We start from the raw sequence: 18117 nt of genomic DNA, 5'->3' as shown, positions 1-18117 counted from the left end.
GACTGGACGGGGGACTGGGGGAGGGTGTTCCGGTCTTTTTGGTTGTGGGCTAAACGATTGTGCAACAGAGACTGAGTAAAGCCAAGCAGGGGCGTCGAGACAGGACCGGGTGGCTGGATGGAGGTGCTCTGGTACTTCCTCTCCATACCGCCTTGATTGTTTAAAATATGTGACTTGTAGGTCACACATACTTGGCAGCAAGTATGCAGTTGCGGACGAACAACAGTACCCCAAAGATGCATATCACCCTTGATAAAACAGTTGACTGCGTTCATCAAACGACCATCCTGGTTATAACCAACATAACTGTCGCACTGCACGTTGGTGCAGCGTTCTGCATTACCTGACAATAACAGTGACATCGTCCCTGGGTGGGCTTGAACCACCAACCTTTCGGTTAACAGCCGAACGCGCTAACCGATTGCGCCACAGAGACTGACAACGCGCTACCCACACGTGTCGAGACTGGACGGGGGACTGGGGGAGGGTGTTCCGGTCTTTTTGGTTGTGGGCTAAACGATTGTGCAACAGAGACTGAGTAAAGCCAAACAGGGGCGTCGAGAGAGGACCGGGTGGCTGGATGGAGGTGCTCTGGTACTTCCTCTCCATACCGCCTTGATTGTTTAAAATATGTGACTTGTAGGTCACACATACTTGGCAGCAAGTATGCAGTTGCGGATGAACAACAGTACCCCAAAGATGCATATCACCCTTGATAAAACAGTTGACTGCGTTCATCAAACGACCATCCTGGTTAATAACCAACATAACTGTACGCACTGCACGTTGGTGCAGCGTTCTGCATTACCTGACAATAACAGTGATATCGTCCCTGGGTGGGCTTGAACCACCAACCTTTCGGTTAACAGCCGAACGCGCTAACCGATTGCGCCACAGAGACTGACAACGCGCTACCCACACGTGTCGAGACTGGACGGGGGACTGGGGGAGGGTGTTCCGGTCTTTTTGGTTGTGGGCTAAACGATTGTGCAACAGAGACTGAATAACGCCAAGCAGGGGCGTCGAGACAGGACCGGGTGGCTGGATGGAGGTGCTCTGGTACTTCCTCTCCATACCGCCTTGATTGTTTAAAATATGTGACTTGTAGGTCACACATACTTGGCAGCAAGTATGCAGTTGCGGATGAACAACAGCACCCCAAAGATTCATATCACCCTTGATAAAACAGTTGACTGCGTTCATCAAACGACCGTCCTCGTTATAACATGGTTATAACCAACATAACTGTCATAACAGTTGCACTGCACGTTTGTGCAGCGTTCTGCATTACCTGACAATAACAGTGATATCGTCCCTGGGTGGGCTTGAACCACCAACCTTTCGGTTAACAGCCGAACGCGCTAACCGATTGCGCCACAGAGACTGACAACGCGCTACCCACACGTGTCGAGACTGGACGGGGGACTGGGGGAGGGTGTTCCGGTGTTTTCGGTTGTGGGGTAAACGATTGTGCAACAGAGACTGAGTAAAGCCAAGCAGGGGCGTCAAGAGAGGACCGGGTGGCTGGATGGAGGTGCTCTGGTACTTCCTCTCCATACCGCCTTGATTGTTTAAAATATGTGACTTGTAGGTCACACATACTTGGCAGCAAGTATGCAGTTGCGGACGAACAACAGTACCCCAAAGATGCATATCACCCTTGATAAAACAGTTGACTGCGTTCATCAAACGACCATCCTGGTTATAACCAACATAACTGTCGCACTGCACGTTGGTGCAGCGTTCTGCATTACCTGACAATAACAGTGATATCGTCCCTGGGTGGGCTTGAACCACCAACCTTTCGGTTAACAGCCGAACGCGCTAACCGATTGCGCCACAAAGACTGACAACGCGCTACCCACAGGTGTCGAGACTGGACGGGGGACTGGGGGAGGGTGTTCCGGTCTTTTTGGTTGTGGGGTAAACGATTGTGCAACAGAGACTGAATAACGCCATGCAGGGGCGTCGAGACAGGACCGGGTGGCTGGATGGAGGTGCTCTGGTACTTCCTCTCCATACCGCCTTGATTGTGTAAAATATGTGACTTGTAGGTCACACATACTTGGCAGCAAGTATGCAGTTGCGGATGAACAACAGCACCCCAAAGATTCATATCACCCTTGATAAAACAGTTGACTGCGTTCATCAAACGACCGTCCTGGTTATAACATGGTATAGCCAACATAACTGTCATAACAGTTGCACGTTGTGCAGCGTTGTGCATTACCTGACAATAACAGTGATATCGTCCCTGGGTGGGCTTGAACCACCAACCTTTCGGTTAACAGCCGAACGCGCTAACCGATTGCGCCACAGAGACTGACAACGCGCTACCCACACGTGTCGAGACTGGACGGGGGACTGGGGGAGGGTGTTCCGGTCTTTTTGGTTGTGGGCTAAACGATTGTGCAACAGAGACTGAGTAAAGCCAAGCAGGGGCGTCGAGAGAGGACCGGGTGGCTGGATGGAGGTGCTCTGGTACTTCCTCTCCATACCGCCTTGATTGTTTAAAATATGTGACTTGTAGGTCACACATACTTGGCAGCAAGTATGCAGTTGCGGATGAACAACAGCACCCCAAAGATTCATATCACCCTTGATAAAACAGTTGACTGCGTTCATCAAACGACCATGCTAGTTATAACATGGTATAGCCAACATAACTGTCATAACAGTTGCACTGCACGTTTGTGCAGCGTTCTGCATTACCTGACAATAACAGTGATATCGTCCCTGGGTGGGCTTGAACCACCAACCTTTCGGTTAACAGCCGAACGCGCTAACCGATTGCGCCACAGAGACTGACAACGCGCTACCCACACGTGTCGAGACTGGACGGGGGACTGGGGGAGGGTGTTCCGGTCTTTTTGGTTGTGGGCTAAACGATTGTGCAACAGAGACTGAGTAACGCCAAGCAGGGGCGTCGAGACAGGACCGGGTGGCTGGATGGAGGTGCTCTGGTACTTCCTCTCCATACCGCCTTGATTGTTTAAAATATGTGACTTGTAGGTCACACATACTTGGCAGCAAGTATGCAGTTGCGGACGAACAACAGTACCCCAAAGATGCATATCACCCTTGATAAAACAGTTGACTGCGTTCATCAAACGACCATCCTGGTTATAACCAACATAACTGTCGCACTGCACGTTGGTGCAGCGTTCTGCATTACCTGACAATAACAGTGATATCGTCCCTGGGTGGGCTTGAACCACCAACCTTTCGGTTAACAGCCGAACGCGCTAACCGATTGCGCCACAAAGACTGACAACGCGCTACCCACAGGTGTCGAGACTGGACGGGGGACTGGGGGAGGGTGTTCCGGTCTTTTTGGTTGTGGGGTAAACGATTGTGCAACAGAGACTGAATAACGCCAAGCAGGGGCGTCGAGACAGGACCGGGTGGCTGGATGGAGGTGCTCTGGTACTTCCTCTCCATACCGCCTTGATTGTTTAAAATATGTGACTTGTAGGTCACACATACTTGGCAGCAAGTATGCAGTTGCGGACGAACAACAGTACCCCAAAGATGCATATCACCCTTGATAAAACATTTGACTGCGTTCATCAAACGACCATCCTGGTTATAACCAACATAACTGTCGCACTGCACGTTGGTGCAGCGTTCTGCATTACCTGACAATAACAGTGATATCGTCCCTGGGTGGGCTTGAACCACCAACCTTTCGGTTAACAGCCGAACGCGCTAACCGATTGCGCCACAGAGACTGACAACGCGCTACCCACAGGTGTCGAGACTGGACGGGGGACTGGGGGAGGGTGTTCCGGTCTTTTTGGTTGTGGGCTAAACGATTGTGCAACAGAGACTGAATAACGCCATGCAGGGGCGTCGAGACAGGACCGGGTGGCTGGATGGAGGTGCTCTGGTACTTCCTCTCCATACCGCCTTGATTGTTTAAAATATGTGACTTGTAGGTCACACATACTTGGCAGCAAGTATGCAGTTGCGGACGAACAACAGTACCCCAAAGATGCATATCACCCTTGATAAAACAGTTGACTGCGTTCATCAAACGACCATCCTGGTTATAACCAACATAACTGTCGCACTGCACGTTGGTGCAGCGTTCTGCATTACCTGACAATAACAGTGATATCGTCCCTGGGTGGGCTTGAACCACCAACCTTTCGGTTAACAGCCGAACGCGCTAACCGATTGCGCCACAGAGACTGACAACGCGCTACCCACACGTGTCGAGACTGGACGGGGGACTGGGGGAGGGTGTTCCGGTCTTTTGGTTGTGGGCTAAACGATTGTGCAACAGAGACTGAATAACGCCAAGCAGGGGCGTCGAGACAGGACCGGGTGGCTGGATGGAGGTGCTCTGGTACTTCCTCTCCATACCGCCTTGATTGTTTAAAATATGTGACTTGTAGGTCACACATACTTGGCAGCAAGTATGCAGTTGCGGATGAACAACAGCACCCCAAAGATTCATATCACCCTTGATAAAACAGTTGACTGCGTTCATCAAACGACCGTCCTGGTTATAACATGGTATAGCCAACATAACTGTCATAACAGTTGCACTGCACGTTTGTGCAGCGTTCTGCATTACCTGACAATAACAGTGACATCGTCCCTGGGTGGGCTTGAACCACCAACCTTTCGGTTAACAGCCGAACGCGCTAACCGATTGCGCCACAGAGACTGACAACGTGCTACCCACACGTGTCGAGACTGGACGGGGGACTGGGGGAGGGTGTTCCGGTCTTTTTGGTTGTGGGCTAAACGATTGTGCAACAGAGACTGAGTAAAGCCAAGCAGGGGCGTCGAGACAGGACCGGGTGGCTGGATGGAGGTGCTCTGGTACTTCCTCTCCATACCGCCTTGATTGTTTAAAATATGTGACTTGTAGGTCACACATACTTGGCAGCAAGTATGCAGTTGCGGACGAACAACAGTACCCCAAAGATGCATATCACCCTTGATAAAACAGTTGACTGCGTTCATCAAACGACCATCCTGGTTATAACCAACATAACTGTCGCACTGCACGTTGGTGCAGCGTTCTGCATTACCTGACAATAACAGTGATATCGTCCCTGGGTGGGCTTGAACCACCAACCTTTCGGTTAACAGCCGAACGCGCTAACCGATTGCGCCACAAAGACTGACAACGCTCTACCCACACGTGTCGAGACTGGACGGGGGACTGGGGGAGGGTGTTCCGGTCTTTTTGGTTGTGGGCTAAACGATTGTGCAACAGAGACTGAATAACGCCATGCAGGGGCGTCGAGACAGGACCGGGTGGCTGGATGGAGGTGCTCTGGTACTTCCTCTCCATACCGCCTTGATTGTTTAAAATATGTGACTTGTAGGTCACACATACTTGGCAGCAAGTATGCAGTTGCGGATGAACAACAGCACCCCAAAGATTCATATCACCCTTGATAAAACAGTTGACTGCGTTCATCAAACGACCGTCCTGGTTATAACATGGTTGGTTATAACATGGTATAGCCAACATAACTGTCATAACAGTTGCACTGCACGTTTGTGCAGCGTTCTGCATTACCTGACAATAACAGTGATATCGTCCCTGGGTGGGCTTGAACCACCAACCTTTCGGTTAACAGCCGAACGCGCTAACCGATTGCGCCACAGAGACTGACAACGCGCTACCCACACGTGTCGAGACTGGACGGGGGACTGGGGGAGGGTGTTCCGGTCTTTTTGGTTGTGGGCTAAACGATTGTGCAACAGAGACTGAGTAAAGCCAAACAGGGGCGTCGAGACAGGACCGGGTGGCTGGATGGAGGTGCTCTGGTACTTCCTCTCCATACCGCCTTGATTGTTTAAAATATGTGACTTGTAGGTCACACATACTTGGCAGCAAGTATGCAGTTGCGGACGAACAACAGTACCCCAAAGATGCATATCACCCTTGATAAAACAGTTGACTGCGTTCATCAAACGACCATCCTGGTTATAACCAACATAACTGTCGCACTGCACGTTGGTGCAGCGTTCTGCATTACCTGACAATAACAGTGATATCGTCCCTGGGTGGGCTTGAACCACCAACCTTTCGGTTAACAGCCGAACGCGCTAACCGATTGCGCGACAGAGACTGACAACGCGCTACCCACAGGTGTCGAGACTGGACGGGGGACTGGGGGAGGGTGTTCCGGTCTTTTTGGTTGTGGGCTAAACGATTGTGCAACAGAGACTGAATAACGCCAAGCAGGGGCGTCGAGACAGGACCGGGTGGCTGGATGGAGGTGCTCTTGTACTTTCCTCTCCCTACAGCCTTGAGGTTTAAAATATGTGGACTTTGTAAGGTCACACATACTTGGCAGCAAGTATGCATTGCGGGATGAGACACAGCACCCCAAAGATTCAGATCCAACTTGATAAAAGCAGTTAAACTGCGTTCATCAAACGACCGGTAGCCTGTTATAGACATGGTTGGGTATAACATGGTTTATAATCATGGTTGGTTATAACATGACTGGTTATAAAATGGTTATAACATGGTTGGTTATAACATGGTTGTTTATAACATGGTTGTAACATGGTTGGTTATAACATGGTTATATGGTTGGTTATAACATGGTTGGTTATAACATGGCAATAACATGGTTGGTTATAACATGGTTATAACATGGTTGGTTATAACATGGTTATAACATGGTTGGTTATAACATGGTTATAGCATGCTTGGTTATAACATAGTTGGTTATAACATGTTTATAACATGGTTGGTTATAACATGATAATAACATGGTTGGTTATAATATGGTAATAACATGGTTGATTATAACATGGTTATAACATAGTTGTTATAACATTGTTGGTTATAACATGGTTATAACATGGTTGGTTATAACATGGTTATAACATGGTTGGTTATAACATGGCAATAACATGGTTGGTTATAACATGGCTATAACATGGTTGGTTATAACATGGTTATAACATAGTTGGTTATAACATGGTTATAGCATGGTTGGTTATAACATAGTTGGTTATAACATGCTTATAACATTGTTGGTTATAACATGGTTGGTTATAACATGGTTGGTTATAATATGGTTGGTTATAACATGTTTATAACGTGGTTGTAACATGGTTGGTCATAACATGGTTGTAACATGGTTGGTTATAACATGGTTATAACATGGTTGGTTATAACATGGTTATAACATGGTTGGTTATAACATGCGTGGTTATAACATGGTTGGTTATAACATGGTAATAACATGGTTGGTTATAACATGGTTGGTTAGAACATGGGTGGTTATAACATGGTTGTTATAACATGGTTATAACATGGTTGGTTGTAACATGGTTGGTTAAAACATGGTCATATGGTTGGTTATAACATGGTTGGTTATAACATGGTTGATTGTAACATGGCTATAACATGGTTGGTTATAACATGGTTGGTTTGTAACATAGTTGTAACATGGTTATAACATGGTTGGTTGTAACATAGTTGTAACATAGTTGTAACATGGTTATAACATGGTTGGTTATAACCAACATAACAGTTGCACTGCACGTTTGTGCAGCGTTCTCCAATACTTGACAATAACAGTGATAACATCCCTGGGTGGGCTTGAACCACCAACCTTTCGGTTAACAGGCGAAAGCGCTAACCGATTGCGCCACACAGACTGATAACACGCAACCCACAGGTGTCGAGACTGGACGGGGGATTGGGGGAGGGTGTTCCGGTCTTTTTGGTTGTGGGGTAAACAATTGTGCAACAGAGACTCAGTAAAGCCAAGCAGGGGCGTCGAGAGAGGACCGGGTGGCTGGATGGAGGTGCTCTGGTACTTCCTCTCCATACCGCCTTGATTGTTTAAAATATGTGACTGGTGGGTAATGAACTTGGCAGTAAGTATGCAGTTGCAGACGAACAACACCACCCCAAAGATGCATATCACCCTTGATAAAACGGTTGACTGCGTTCATCAAACGACCAAGTCTACCATTGAGAGTATTGTGAAATAACACCATCGCATTCTGAGGCAGCAGCCGCACTGCACGTTTTTGCAGCGTTCTGCATTACCTGGCAGTAATAGTTATATGGTCCGTGGGTGGCAGTCAGTATGCAGTTGCGGACGAACAACACCAATCCAAATAAGCATATCACCTTTGATAAAACGGTTGACTGCGTTCATCAAACGACACCGTCTAGCATGGACGCTATTGTGAAACAACACCAGTGCTTTCCGAGGAAGCAGTTGCACTGCACGTTTGTGCAGCATTCTGCATTACCTGGCAATAATAGTGATATCATCCTTGGGTGGGCTTGAACCACCAACCTTTCAGTTAACAAGCGAAAGCGCTAACCGATTGCGCCACAACATCCAAATGTTAAGGAGCTGAACAACCTAAACCCTTCATCCAATTTAAATGTGCATCCTTTGAAGCGAAAGGTGAGAGGCTTTAATCAAAAGATGTTTCAGTAAACATGTAAATAAATAAAAAAATAATTCTGTTTTAAAGATATACCCAACTATACTTAATTAAAAGGAAAACAAATATCTCCTTGTATGTTATTCAGTCATTTATTCAGCATGATTGTCATGAATATTTTATTTTTACAAAACGGAAAATTTTGCTGCCACATTTATATACTGTAGATATAGTTGGTCAACATACAAGAATGCACCAAATTCTATATAAAAAAAGATATATATATATATATATATATATAATTTTTTTTTTCACTACAGGCTTAATCTCCAAAACCACTCATCAAAAATTACACCACTTAGTACAGCAATCAAGTTGGGATGAAGGGAGGGGATAAAGAAAATCATATAATAAACATGTTGCAGGTATTATAGCCATGACTGTGAACAGCGAAGTGTAGTGTTTGCTTTTTTATGTGTATGCAAACAGTATTTTGATGTTCTGTAACAAAGTAATTTGTTTAATAGACACAGGCTATGATTTATTTATTTATTTTTTGCTAACAATTCATACACAGAAAGAAAATCAAATGTGCTTGCCTAACAATATGATCACTATTTCACACCTACTGTCTTTGTAGAGGAAAATGTACAATCCGGTACCATAGCCTCAAACATTTACAGGGAAACAAACTTGGGAAAATTTAATTCTGGGTCTGTAAACAGTTAAACAGCACCTCAAAGTGTCAGTCCAGATCAAAGTGGTGGCTACAGCGGAGTTTCTAGGAACTCCTGTTCCCTCCTGTAATGACTCGGGTCTTAGTTCAGTATGTGACTCCAGTCTAAGCTGTTGTGGTCTGATCCTTCTGTGAAGTGTTCAGGGCGAGCTGCATGGCCCAAATGCTCAGAGGCCTCATGTAGGCTAGAGAACGATAGATATTCTTCTCACAGTAGGCTTCTGGGGTCTGAAAGGCCATGCCCAGCTTCTCCCACACCGTCCGGTAGCAGCCCTCCGCTGTACGCATACCTTCCTCCTGCATTCCCTGAGGAAAAGGCAAATAGTTGCAGGCTTGAGGTAGTGTTTAATTCAGGATCACAATATCTCCACAACTTTAGAAACACCCACACTGTCAAGTATTATCAAGTCACCTTTAGGGTAGTAAATGTTAATTGTGCAGCTTGTACCTCAGTCACACATGGCTAGAAACTGATGGGCAACCTCTTGTCACTATGTAAATCACCATCTCCTGAGTGGATGGCTATTGGTTGCAACAAAAACCTAATGATTGCTCTGGCCTCTAGCAGATTTTCACGGTTGCCTGAGAAAGGCACCAACATATCTGAAAACACACACTGAGCAGGAGTGAAACTAAAGCCCCTTTTTCATTAGCACTTACTTGGATCGACTTGGCACGGGTTGCCACAGTTTTAAGGGTTTTCCATTAGGTGATAGTACCTGGTACCAGGTACAAAAATAGTACCTGTTCAGACAGGATTCTAAGCAATCCGAGCAGGTAGAAAAATGTGATGTTGTCAGACTCCATGCCACAAAAATCAAAACCACATTTTTTTTAAATGGCTACAAAAATCAACAACAACAACACCACTTCCACGGTCCCTCCAGCAATCGCTCTAGTGACTAGCGGTTGCCAGGGGGTTGCCGACCAGTCTTTAGGCCTGTGTAACTGAGACATTTTCATAGAAGACGCTTAATTGCCTCTTTGCTGAGATTTAAGTAAAAAGACTGCATTAGAAATCAGGAAACAATCACATGAATCAAAAAGTATTCCATAACATAAACAGGTTTCTGCTTTAACAGAAACCCGTTTATCAATTCCAGTAACTCCTTAGCTTCTTATAAAAGCAAGAAAAAAGCACTTCACGTGTTTTGTTGGGAAAAAAAAAAGAAAAAAGAAAGAAAGAAAAAGAAACAAAAAAAAGAATTTATGTATTTTGTGATCGTCACTATATGATTATTTTATTTGATTAGTTATTTTGAGCTGGTATACACATTCACCTAACAAGCAAAAGATCCCTGGTTTGATCCCAGGAGGAGACAAATCCCTTTGGGGGTTGCATCAGGAAGGGCATTGTTACGATTCGGTGTTGTCAGTGTTTTGTTTTAGGCGTGACTGTTATGTTTCCTGTTTTACTTTGAAGGTCTGTTGTATCTCAGTGTGTTCAGTTCACCTTTTTTTTTTGTCTCGTCAGGTCTGATTTGCCCCAGCTGTGTTTCCCTCCTGTGGTCCATTCCCTGATTGCTCCCTCTATGTATTTAAGCCTTGTGTTTCAGTTTGTGATGGTCGCGATCTTTCCCCCCCGGTTGTAAATAGTTTGGTGTTTTGATGTAAATAAATGTCTTATTTTGCTTTGATGTAAATAGTTGTCGATACGTTCTGGGATTTTTTTCCTGTGGAGACCCGTAGTAGTTTTTTTTTGTTTTGTTTTTTTTTCCCTTATTTTTATTTTTTCTGTGTTGCACGCCGGTTGCCTAGGCCGGGGTGTAACAGCATCCAGCATAAAAATCCAACAAATCAAACGTGTAGGTACATATGATCCCTGCTGACTGAACAACTGTCCAGTGTATCCATGACCCAGAGTGACATTTTGAAAATGCTGCTTTTAAAAAAATGATATAAGAAAAAGAGAAAAGATGACGATTGATAGATCGATCATACCTCATGGATCATTGTGGCTGCCAGACCGTATACAACTCCAATCCACACTTCATCAGACTGAACACTGGAGCGATCAGGGACTCCTTCAGGGCGCATGCCATTGACTGCCCCCATCTGGCCTCCAGCAAAGCTCATTACATTCAAGTCAAACACAGATCTTAGTGCACTTTGGATCTTTTCTTTTGGAAAGGCCTAAAAGAAGAGAAGAAGCAATGATTAACCCATATAACTTCCTTCAGAAACATTCCTCGAGTAAAATACATGTATTCTGGAGTCCCGCAGACAGAAAAGACATGATATTATGTTTTATTTATTTGCAATTGTACTTATTTTTAATTCGTTTTTAGGGAGTTAGTACAGTGCAGGCATTACAATTAAAAAAAGAAACCATTAAAAAAAAAACCAACATCTTTTGATAGTTTAAATCAATAATGTAAAGTCAGAGCTGTTGTGGCTTTTCAGCTACAAAATGTGTCAAACTTAGGCCTAGTCATTTAATGTCAAAAACCAAGCGTTCCCTTCAATCTTCCGGACATAAAAAGACATTCCTCCCATAATAGCTTCTCTTCATGGCATCCTGTTAAATTCAGAATGGAATTTAAAATATTAAGATTAAAAAAAAAATCTTGAATAGAAAACTGAAAGTTGATTCTATTCATCTAAATGTAGAGTTTTTAGTGGGAGAAATCACTAGGATGAGTGATGAAATATTTCATCGTGAGCCTGGTTCTGTTGGAGGTTTCGTCCTGTTAAATGGGAGTTTTTCCTTCCCACTGTTACCACAGAGATTCGTTTGATTGTTGGGGGTTTCTCCAGTATAAAGTGGCTTGGAAATGAAGTTTGAACATTTTTAAACTCTGAATGAGCTTTACCTTTAACAACAGTTTCCAGCAAGGTGTGATTTTTCCAGAAGGATTAGGAAAGATTTCCTCCACTCTGGTGTACATGTTTCAATTTAGCTCCTCCAACATTAAGCTTGCAAAAGTCTAGAGCACAAAATGCTCTAGACTAATGCTAGCTCAATAAAAGACTTGCCTGAAATTCTCCGTCTCCCAGCCCAGATGCTCTCAGGAACCAGTGGCCAGCACACTGGTCCGACATGACACTGTTAGAAAGATCTCTCCCACTGCTGTCATAGTTGTAGTATTTGCCTGTGTTTGATGGGATGAGAAACAAAAAGGGAAGTCACTTTAGGTCTTCAAGCAGTCCACTGTCAAACATTATTTAAAAATAGCTAAAGACAGATGTGACATCTTTGAATACCAGCCACACATTACTTTTTATTACCAGCCTAAGAATAAGCATTTGTTTGTGCATTTTATCATCATCACTGACCAAAACATAAGAATTACGTTTTAAGTCAGGACTACATTGTTTGGACTCACCGTTCCACAGTAGTTTCTCAAAAGCAGCACTGCCTCTGTCCAACAGGTCTTTGTAGTGACGGTACAACTCCTCGCTGTCCAACAGTCTGGCCATTTTACACATCACACAGAGCGATGCCACCCACATACCACCACAGTAGGCACTAAAAATACAAATTAAAAAAAATTATACTGGAGTCAATATTTTTTTACTAATATTACTTCTTTGTTAGATGCAAACTACTTTGGACCACATGAAAGAAAAATCTGGTTATCAAGTCTGATTCAGTACTTCGATTTACCCAAAACCTTTGCATGTAAAGCCAAAATATGTGTCTCTAAATTTTATTCTCACTATATTTGATTAAAAGCCAAATTATTACGAATATGCTTAAATTACTGATGGTATACAAGAGAAACCTGGTCTGAGTAGTCTCAATTTCTGTTGCAACATTCAGATGGCAGGCTCTGAATTTGGTGTAAAAAGCATGGAAGGCAGGCATCCTCTATGTATCACATTTATTTTATTGCAGAACAAACCATTTCCTGGGCTTCAATCAGATTGTTGAGCTATATAAAATTTGGAGCACAATTGATTCTGGAGATATGTCCAAATGTGCAGTTCTTTATTGAAATAGCTGGGAAGTCCCAGGAGTTGCCCTGCGGGCAGCCCTGTGGAAGCACTGCTTTCAAGATCACCCTTTGGTAAAGGTATTACCCCTAAGATCTACCATTTACTGCAAGATCAGATAGCTGACCCTCTTTCCAACGTTAAAGGTTGCTGGGCCCAAGATCTGGCAGTGGACATTTCTCCAGCTGAATGGGAGTCATGTCTTCATAATATTATTACCATGTATAAGGAGATAGGCAGCAGATTCATCCAGTTAAAGATAATCCACAGGTGGTATTGAACACTGCAACAGTTGCACAAATGAACCTTGATTCCTATGGACAATTGCTGGAGATGTGATGGCCAGAGTGCCTTGATTCTACATATTCTATGGAGCTATCCAGCACTTAGGGACTGGTGGGAAAATATCCTGGAGGTCATTTTCAGTGTTCTGAAAAGAACATTTCGCATCTCACCAAAACTTTCCATGGTTAGTATAACCATAGAACATTCTGACTGCGACTTCTCCCCCCATATAAAAAAAAGCATCATCCTGCCTCTTACCAAGGCTAAACGGGTCTTGGTAAGACCAGGAAAGACCAGGAAAAGTGCCCCCTTCCTTTGAAGAATGGTTAATGACGTTGGTTAAACATCCTACGAAAAAGTGACTCATGGTCTGTTAGACAAACTTTATCAGTACAACTGTATTTGGTCTCCTTTCACCAGCTGGCTTTCTGAAACTTGAGGTACAGAATGAAATACAAGTTTGATAAATGTTGATTTTCTTGTTTTGTTTACATCTAAAGTTTAAAATAAAAATGTTGAAACAAACAAACACAAAAAATCAGCATGGAAGGACAGCTCCATCTTGCCTTGTATCAACAGTTCAGGTTGCTGGTGGTGTACCCAATTAAGTGTTTGGCCTGTATAAATTTCAAAATTACTACTCCTGAACTCATCTTGCAAAACAAAACAAAAATCAACAACTTTCAAGATTTAAAAAAATGGACTAGTACATCTGATGTGTGTTTAGTACTTTGCCTACTTTCTTTCAGTGTCATCTTGAAGCACAAAATTAGCGAGTGAAAAATAAAAACAACCTTATTCTCCAGCTCAAATGAAGTCAGTTCAGATCTGTGAGGAGCTTCTGCATCGCAGGTCATCCCTGACCCCCAGTTTTCAAGTACAAAGACACATCATTGATGTGATACACATGTGCAATAATGCTATTATGCAGCAATAGGCCTGGGCTGCTGTGTTCTTACTTGTGTATAAAGACATTCTGTCTGTTTATACATCACTCAGCATTTAATCATTAGTTATTATTAATCTCTGACTGTCTTCCACAGTGTGTCTTTAGTCTCGTCTCCCTCCTCTCATTGCTAACTGCTTACAGCAGATGGCTGCCCTCCCTGAGCCTGGTTCTTATGGAGATTTCTTCCTGTTAAAAGATTTTTTGCCTCCCCTTTTCATTTGTCACCAAGTGGTTGCTCAAAGTGGGTCATCTGCTCATTGGTGGTTTCTCTCTATTACTGCATGGTCTTTACCTTAAAATATTCAACATTTTGAGGTGCCTGTTTTTGTGATTTGGCATTATGTAATAAAAATAAAACTGAATTGACATGACTTTAATTGTCCAACTCTCACCTTGGTCCAGTCACTATCCAGCCATCATAGGTCTGGTCAGCATATCCAGAGTTCTCTATTAGGCCATCTCCATCCAGGTCAAATTTCAACTCGGACTCCATCACTGCCTAATAGATAAACAAAAAAATTAAATATACATCCACCTTTGTATGCGATGTCTAAAATGATTTATCCTTCGCAGTCAGTGTAATTAAGAATGTGTCACCAGTTATACCTGGCAGATGGGCCACATGTCCTGGAGGTATTGCCTGTCCTGGGTAAGATGAAAGTCCCTGTATACCTGCAGGACAAACTTCAGGTTCAGGTCCTTCCAGTGTGCGGTGTCATGAATGAGGTAGGCATTCACCCTCACCCAGGGCTCGTCATCTAAAAGAAAAGAAGTTTCAAGAAACGATAATAGAAAGTGTCAGGAAGATGATTTTAATTCTGCTAAGGGCTGAACTGAAAAATAACTGCCTAAAAGGTACTCCAGCCATCAATCTTTTATTTATTTTTTTAACAAGAGCACTCAAAGACTGCAACTCCCCGCAAAGGGCAAGGAAGGGGTATACTAAAACTCTGGTATTTAAGATTATTTTAATACAATACAACAACATCATCCGGTTACAACATGACTGTGACATCGTCGGGTGTCATATTTAATAAATAAAGTGTGTTGCACAGCTCTCTACATTCCATTTCATAGACATGCTGCTTCCAACAGGCCTTTGTTGGAAATAAAATGTAAGTAAGGTTTTTGCCTTTGTCATACCTGGGTCTCCGATGTCATGAGGCACCACATTTTTGGTTTTGATGGGAGAATACTGTCCGCTCATTAGGTGGAGTCTCTCCGTGAGGTCTTGCTGAACCACACTGCCAGCTGAGAAGAGGGTAATGCTGTAAAACTAGGTCTTAGGATGGCTCTTTATGAAACACACAAGCTTAAGACCACAGATAAAAATGCACACTACACTCACCAATGTCGTACTGCAAACTCAAGGCAAGTTTGGGCCACAGCATGATAAGTGCAAAAGAGGCGTAGAAGTGCACATCATATGTGTTGTACATTCTGTACTCCTGACCTGGAAAACAGGTAATGTGTGGTCAAAGCACAAGCTTATATATATACACACACACACACACACACACACACACACACACACACACAAAATAGCCCAGACTGTGAGAGTAACATAAAACTGGAAATGTTTTGTTTAACAAAAAAAAAAAAAAATGCTAAACTGTAACACTTTTATGTTAGTATGCACTTACTTGTTACCATCTACATGTCACAGTTGAAGGATATGAGTTTCATTTTTCATAACTTCCCTGCACCCCTTTTCTTGCCTACCTTCTAGGTAAGCGAAACGTCCATACTCCTTGATGACAGTGGGTTGAGCTGGCAGACCTCCGTCCTCGCTACGTATGCCGCCACTGATGTCAGCATCCTCCATTATCTCCGTCCACACGGTCCCACCATCCGCCACAAAGTATAACTCGTTAAACAGTGCTGACTTATACCAGGAAGGTAGAGAACTGCAGCGCATGAGAGACATAGAAAGTAAAAAAAGTGCTTAGCTACTGAGGTTACGAACTAATATACCACATTTATTTAATATTAGCTGTAGATGTTTGTGACCTGCAAAGCTTTCAGTGCTATAAAAACTAATTATAGATAAAGCTAGTTAAATATAGAGCTCAACAAAATAAAATACACTATGACAAAAGAAAGAGCCCAATAAGGAAGAAATTGTACTCAATAAATTCAATGAAGCAAATTAAAACACCACAAATGGCTTTCTAAATATACTACAAGAAGCAAACTCTGCCATTAAACTGTATCTGTCCACAGTGCAATAACGGGCAATAAAGCACCTGTCCTGCAGTATGGGTCTCTGCCACTCCTCAATGCTTTTCTCCCACTGCTTGTAGTGTGTTAGGGCATAATGGCTGAGTGAGGGGGATGCATCTCCTTTGGTCCCAAAGTAACGAGTGTATCGCCTGCAAACAATAAAAAAAAAAAAAAAAAAAAAAAAAAAAAAAAAAACACAACCCAAGTTTCAAAATCCTACACACTCATCAAGACAATCTGTGTGTGTGTGTATATTTATTAGGGCTGGGCCATATCATACCGTTCACGGTAATACCGGTATAATGTTGGGCAACGATAAGAAAATGAAATATCGCGATAGAATATGGGTAAAAACGCACATACGCAGTGCCTTTGTTTTCATACGAACATGGCGGAAAAAGCATGGCGGCGACGGAGAATGAGAAGAGCAAAAGCGGATCGTTAAATGAAATGGATGAACCAGAATTGGTTTGTAAAAATGCTGCAACCTCAGTGGTGTGGAACTGGTTTAGCTTTCGTCCGTCAGATACACAACAAAGCACTATTTTTGGTAGAGCATGCTAGCGGGCCGTCGTTATTACCGTGTTTTTTGAAAAATACGGCACACTTAAAATCAATCCTTTGATTTTTCTGAAAATCGACAGAGCCCCTTATAATCCCGTGTGCCTTATGTATGAATTCTGGTTGTGTTTACTGACCTCGAAACGATTTTATGTACACGGCGCTCGAAAATCTGTCAAATATTTCAGTACGACTTTGCTAAGCTACGAACCCGCACCACTTGATGGATTGTCGGAGCGTTACGGCTATCGTAGGCAGGAGCCTCGCGGAGTGATACGTACTGTGCTTCAACATAATATTACCGTATTGTGTGTATAACCTCTTTTTAAGTTTTGTGGATATTATACATGGTTATGCTGAGGACATGTTGGCCAATTCCCACTGGAAATGCCTTTTGGTTAAACTGTCAGTAAGGAATTCGCATTTGCATTTTTAAATTTTTATATAACTTTAATGCACATAAAAAACAGCTGCTTGTTTAATTAAGTGAAAATACGTTGATTTTTTTTTTTTGCACAAATAAAAGTTGTGGAGTTGTAAAGTATCTTGTCTAGTGTCAATTATATCGTCAGTTATATCGTTATTGCAAATTTTCAAATGTATATCGTGATAAATATTTTTGGTCATATCGCCCTGCTCTAATATATATGAATGTATATTTTGTTGCCCATCACCTTCAGAGATGCTTTTTTGCTGTAGTTATAATAAATAAACAAAATTCAAACAAGCTGTTTTACATTTAGCAACAGCAAAGACTCACAACACAGGAAACACGCTAAAAAGATAAAGTGCTTCTTTACAAAGTAGCCCATAGTTGAAAAATGCAGTATTAAGCCTTCCAGCACATTTTGGTGACATTTTTGTCTTTTATAAAAGCAACATACTGTCTGTGTATTTCCTTTTTGTGTTTGAGCTACCTCATGTGCTCCTTCTCCCGAGACCCAAGGTAATTTTGGGCATGTCCCAGGCCAAGCAGAACTCCAGTGAGTTATGGCCCTGAGCCGGCACCGAGCAGCCCACAGCTACTGCCGCA

At 43.2% G+C, this 18117-nt stretch overlaps 1 protein-coding gene and 14 non-coding genes across 16 annotated transcripts in view; all 15 read right to left on the bottom strand.

Moving 5' to 3' along the window:
• Positions 1-362: 362 nt before the first annotated feature.
• trnan-guu lies at positions 363-436 on the bottom strand. Its single transcript has one exon. It is a non-coding gene; the product is annotated as a tRNA-Asn (tRNA).
• A 391-nt stretch (positions 437-827) lies between these two features.
• Positions 828-901, bottom strand: trnan-guu. Its single transcript has one exon. It is a non-coding gene; the product is annotated as a tRNA-Asn (tRNA).
• Positions 902-1310: 409 nt separating this feature from the next.
• trnan-guu lies at positions 1311-1384 on the bottom strand. The gene has a single exon. It is a non-coding gene; the product is annotated as a tRNA-Asn (tRNA).
• A 389-nt stretch (positions 1385-1773) lies between these two features.
• trnan-guu lies at positions 1774-1847 on the bottom strand. Its single transcript has one exon. It is a non-coding gene; the product is annotated as a tRNA-Asn (tRNA).
• Positions 1848-2249: 402 nt separating this feature from the next.
• On the bottom strand, positions 2250-2323 carry trnan-guu. The gene has a single exon. It is a non-coding gene; the product is annotated as a tRNA-Asn (tRNA).
• A 408-nt stretch (positions 2324-2731) lies between these two features.
• Positions 2732-2805, bottom strand: trnan-guu. The gene has a single exon. It is a non-coding gene; the product is annotated as a tRNA-Asn (tRNA).
• A 389-nt stretch (positions 2806-3194) lies between these two features.
• Positions 3195-3268, bottom strand: trnan-guu. Its single transcript has one exon. It is a non-coding gene; the product is annotated as a tRNA-Asn (tRNA).
• Positions 3269-3657: 389 nt separating this feature from the next.
• trnan-guu lies at positions 3658-3731 on the bottom strand. Its single transcript has one exon. It is a non-coding gene; the product is annotated as a tRNA-Asn (tRNA).
• A 389-nt stretch (positions 3732-4120) lies between these two features.
• On the bottom strand, positions 4121-4194 carry trnan-guu. The gene has a single exon. It is a non-coding gene; the product is annotated as a tRNA-Asn (tRNA).
• A 407-nt stretch (positions 4195-4601) lies between these two features.
• trnan-guu lies at positions 4602-4675 on the bottom strand. Its single transcript has one exon. It is a non-coding gene; the product is annotated as a tRNA-Asn (tRNA).
• A 389-nt stretch (positions 4676-5064) lies between these two features.
• On the bottom strand, positions 5065-5138 carry trnan-guu. The gene has a single exon. It is a non-coding gene; the product is annotated as a tRNA-Asn (tRNA).
• Positions 5139-5561: 423 nt separating this feature from the next.
• Positions 5562-5635, bottom strand: trnan-guu. The gene has a single exon. It is a non-coding gene; the product is annotated as a tRNA-Asn (tRNA).
• A 389-nt stretch (positions 5636-6024) lies between these two features.
• Positions 6025-6098, bottom strand: trnan-guu. Its single transcript has one exon. It is a non-coding gene; the product is annotated as a tRNA-Asn (tRNA).
• Positions 6099-7573: 1475 nt separating this feature from the next.
• Positions 7574-7647, bottom strand: trnan-guu. Its single transcript has one exon. It is a non-coding gene; the product is annotated as a tRNA-Asn (tRNA).
• A 1282-nt stretch (positions 7648-8929) lies between these two features.
• Positions 8930-18117, bottom strand: part of gba2 (glucosidase, beta (bile acid) 2) — a 23872-nt gene continuing 14684 nt past the window's right edge. For both annotated transcript variants that reach the window (XM_040045018.1, XM_040045019.1), the window contains exons 15-18: positions 12457-12599; positions 12107-12222; positions 11072-11263; positions 8930-9436 (exon numbers count right to left, since the gene is read on the bottom strand). In XM_040045018.1, the coding sequence (XP_039900952.1) occupies positions 9236-9436; positions 11072-11263; positions 12107-12222; positions 12457-12599 (652 nt within the window). In that variant the 3' untranslated portion in view covers positions 8930-9235. The remainder of the gene's footprint in view (positions 9437-11071; positions 11264-12106; positions 12223-12456; positions 12600-18117) is intronic.

The sequence above is a fragment of the Simochromis diagramma genome, unplaced genomic scaffold (assembly GCF_900408965.1).
Source record: "Simochromis diagramma unplaced genomic scaffold, fSimDia1.1 OVJJ01000590.1, whole genome shotgun sequence".
NCBI lineage: Eukaryota > Metazoa > Chordata > Actinopteri > Cichliformes > Cichlidae > Simochromis > Simochromis diagramma.
Note: the sequence above shows the minus strand (reverse complement) of the source record. Positions and strands in the feature narration are given on the sequence as shown.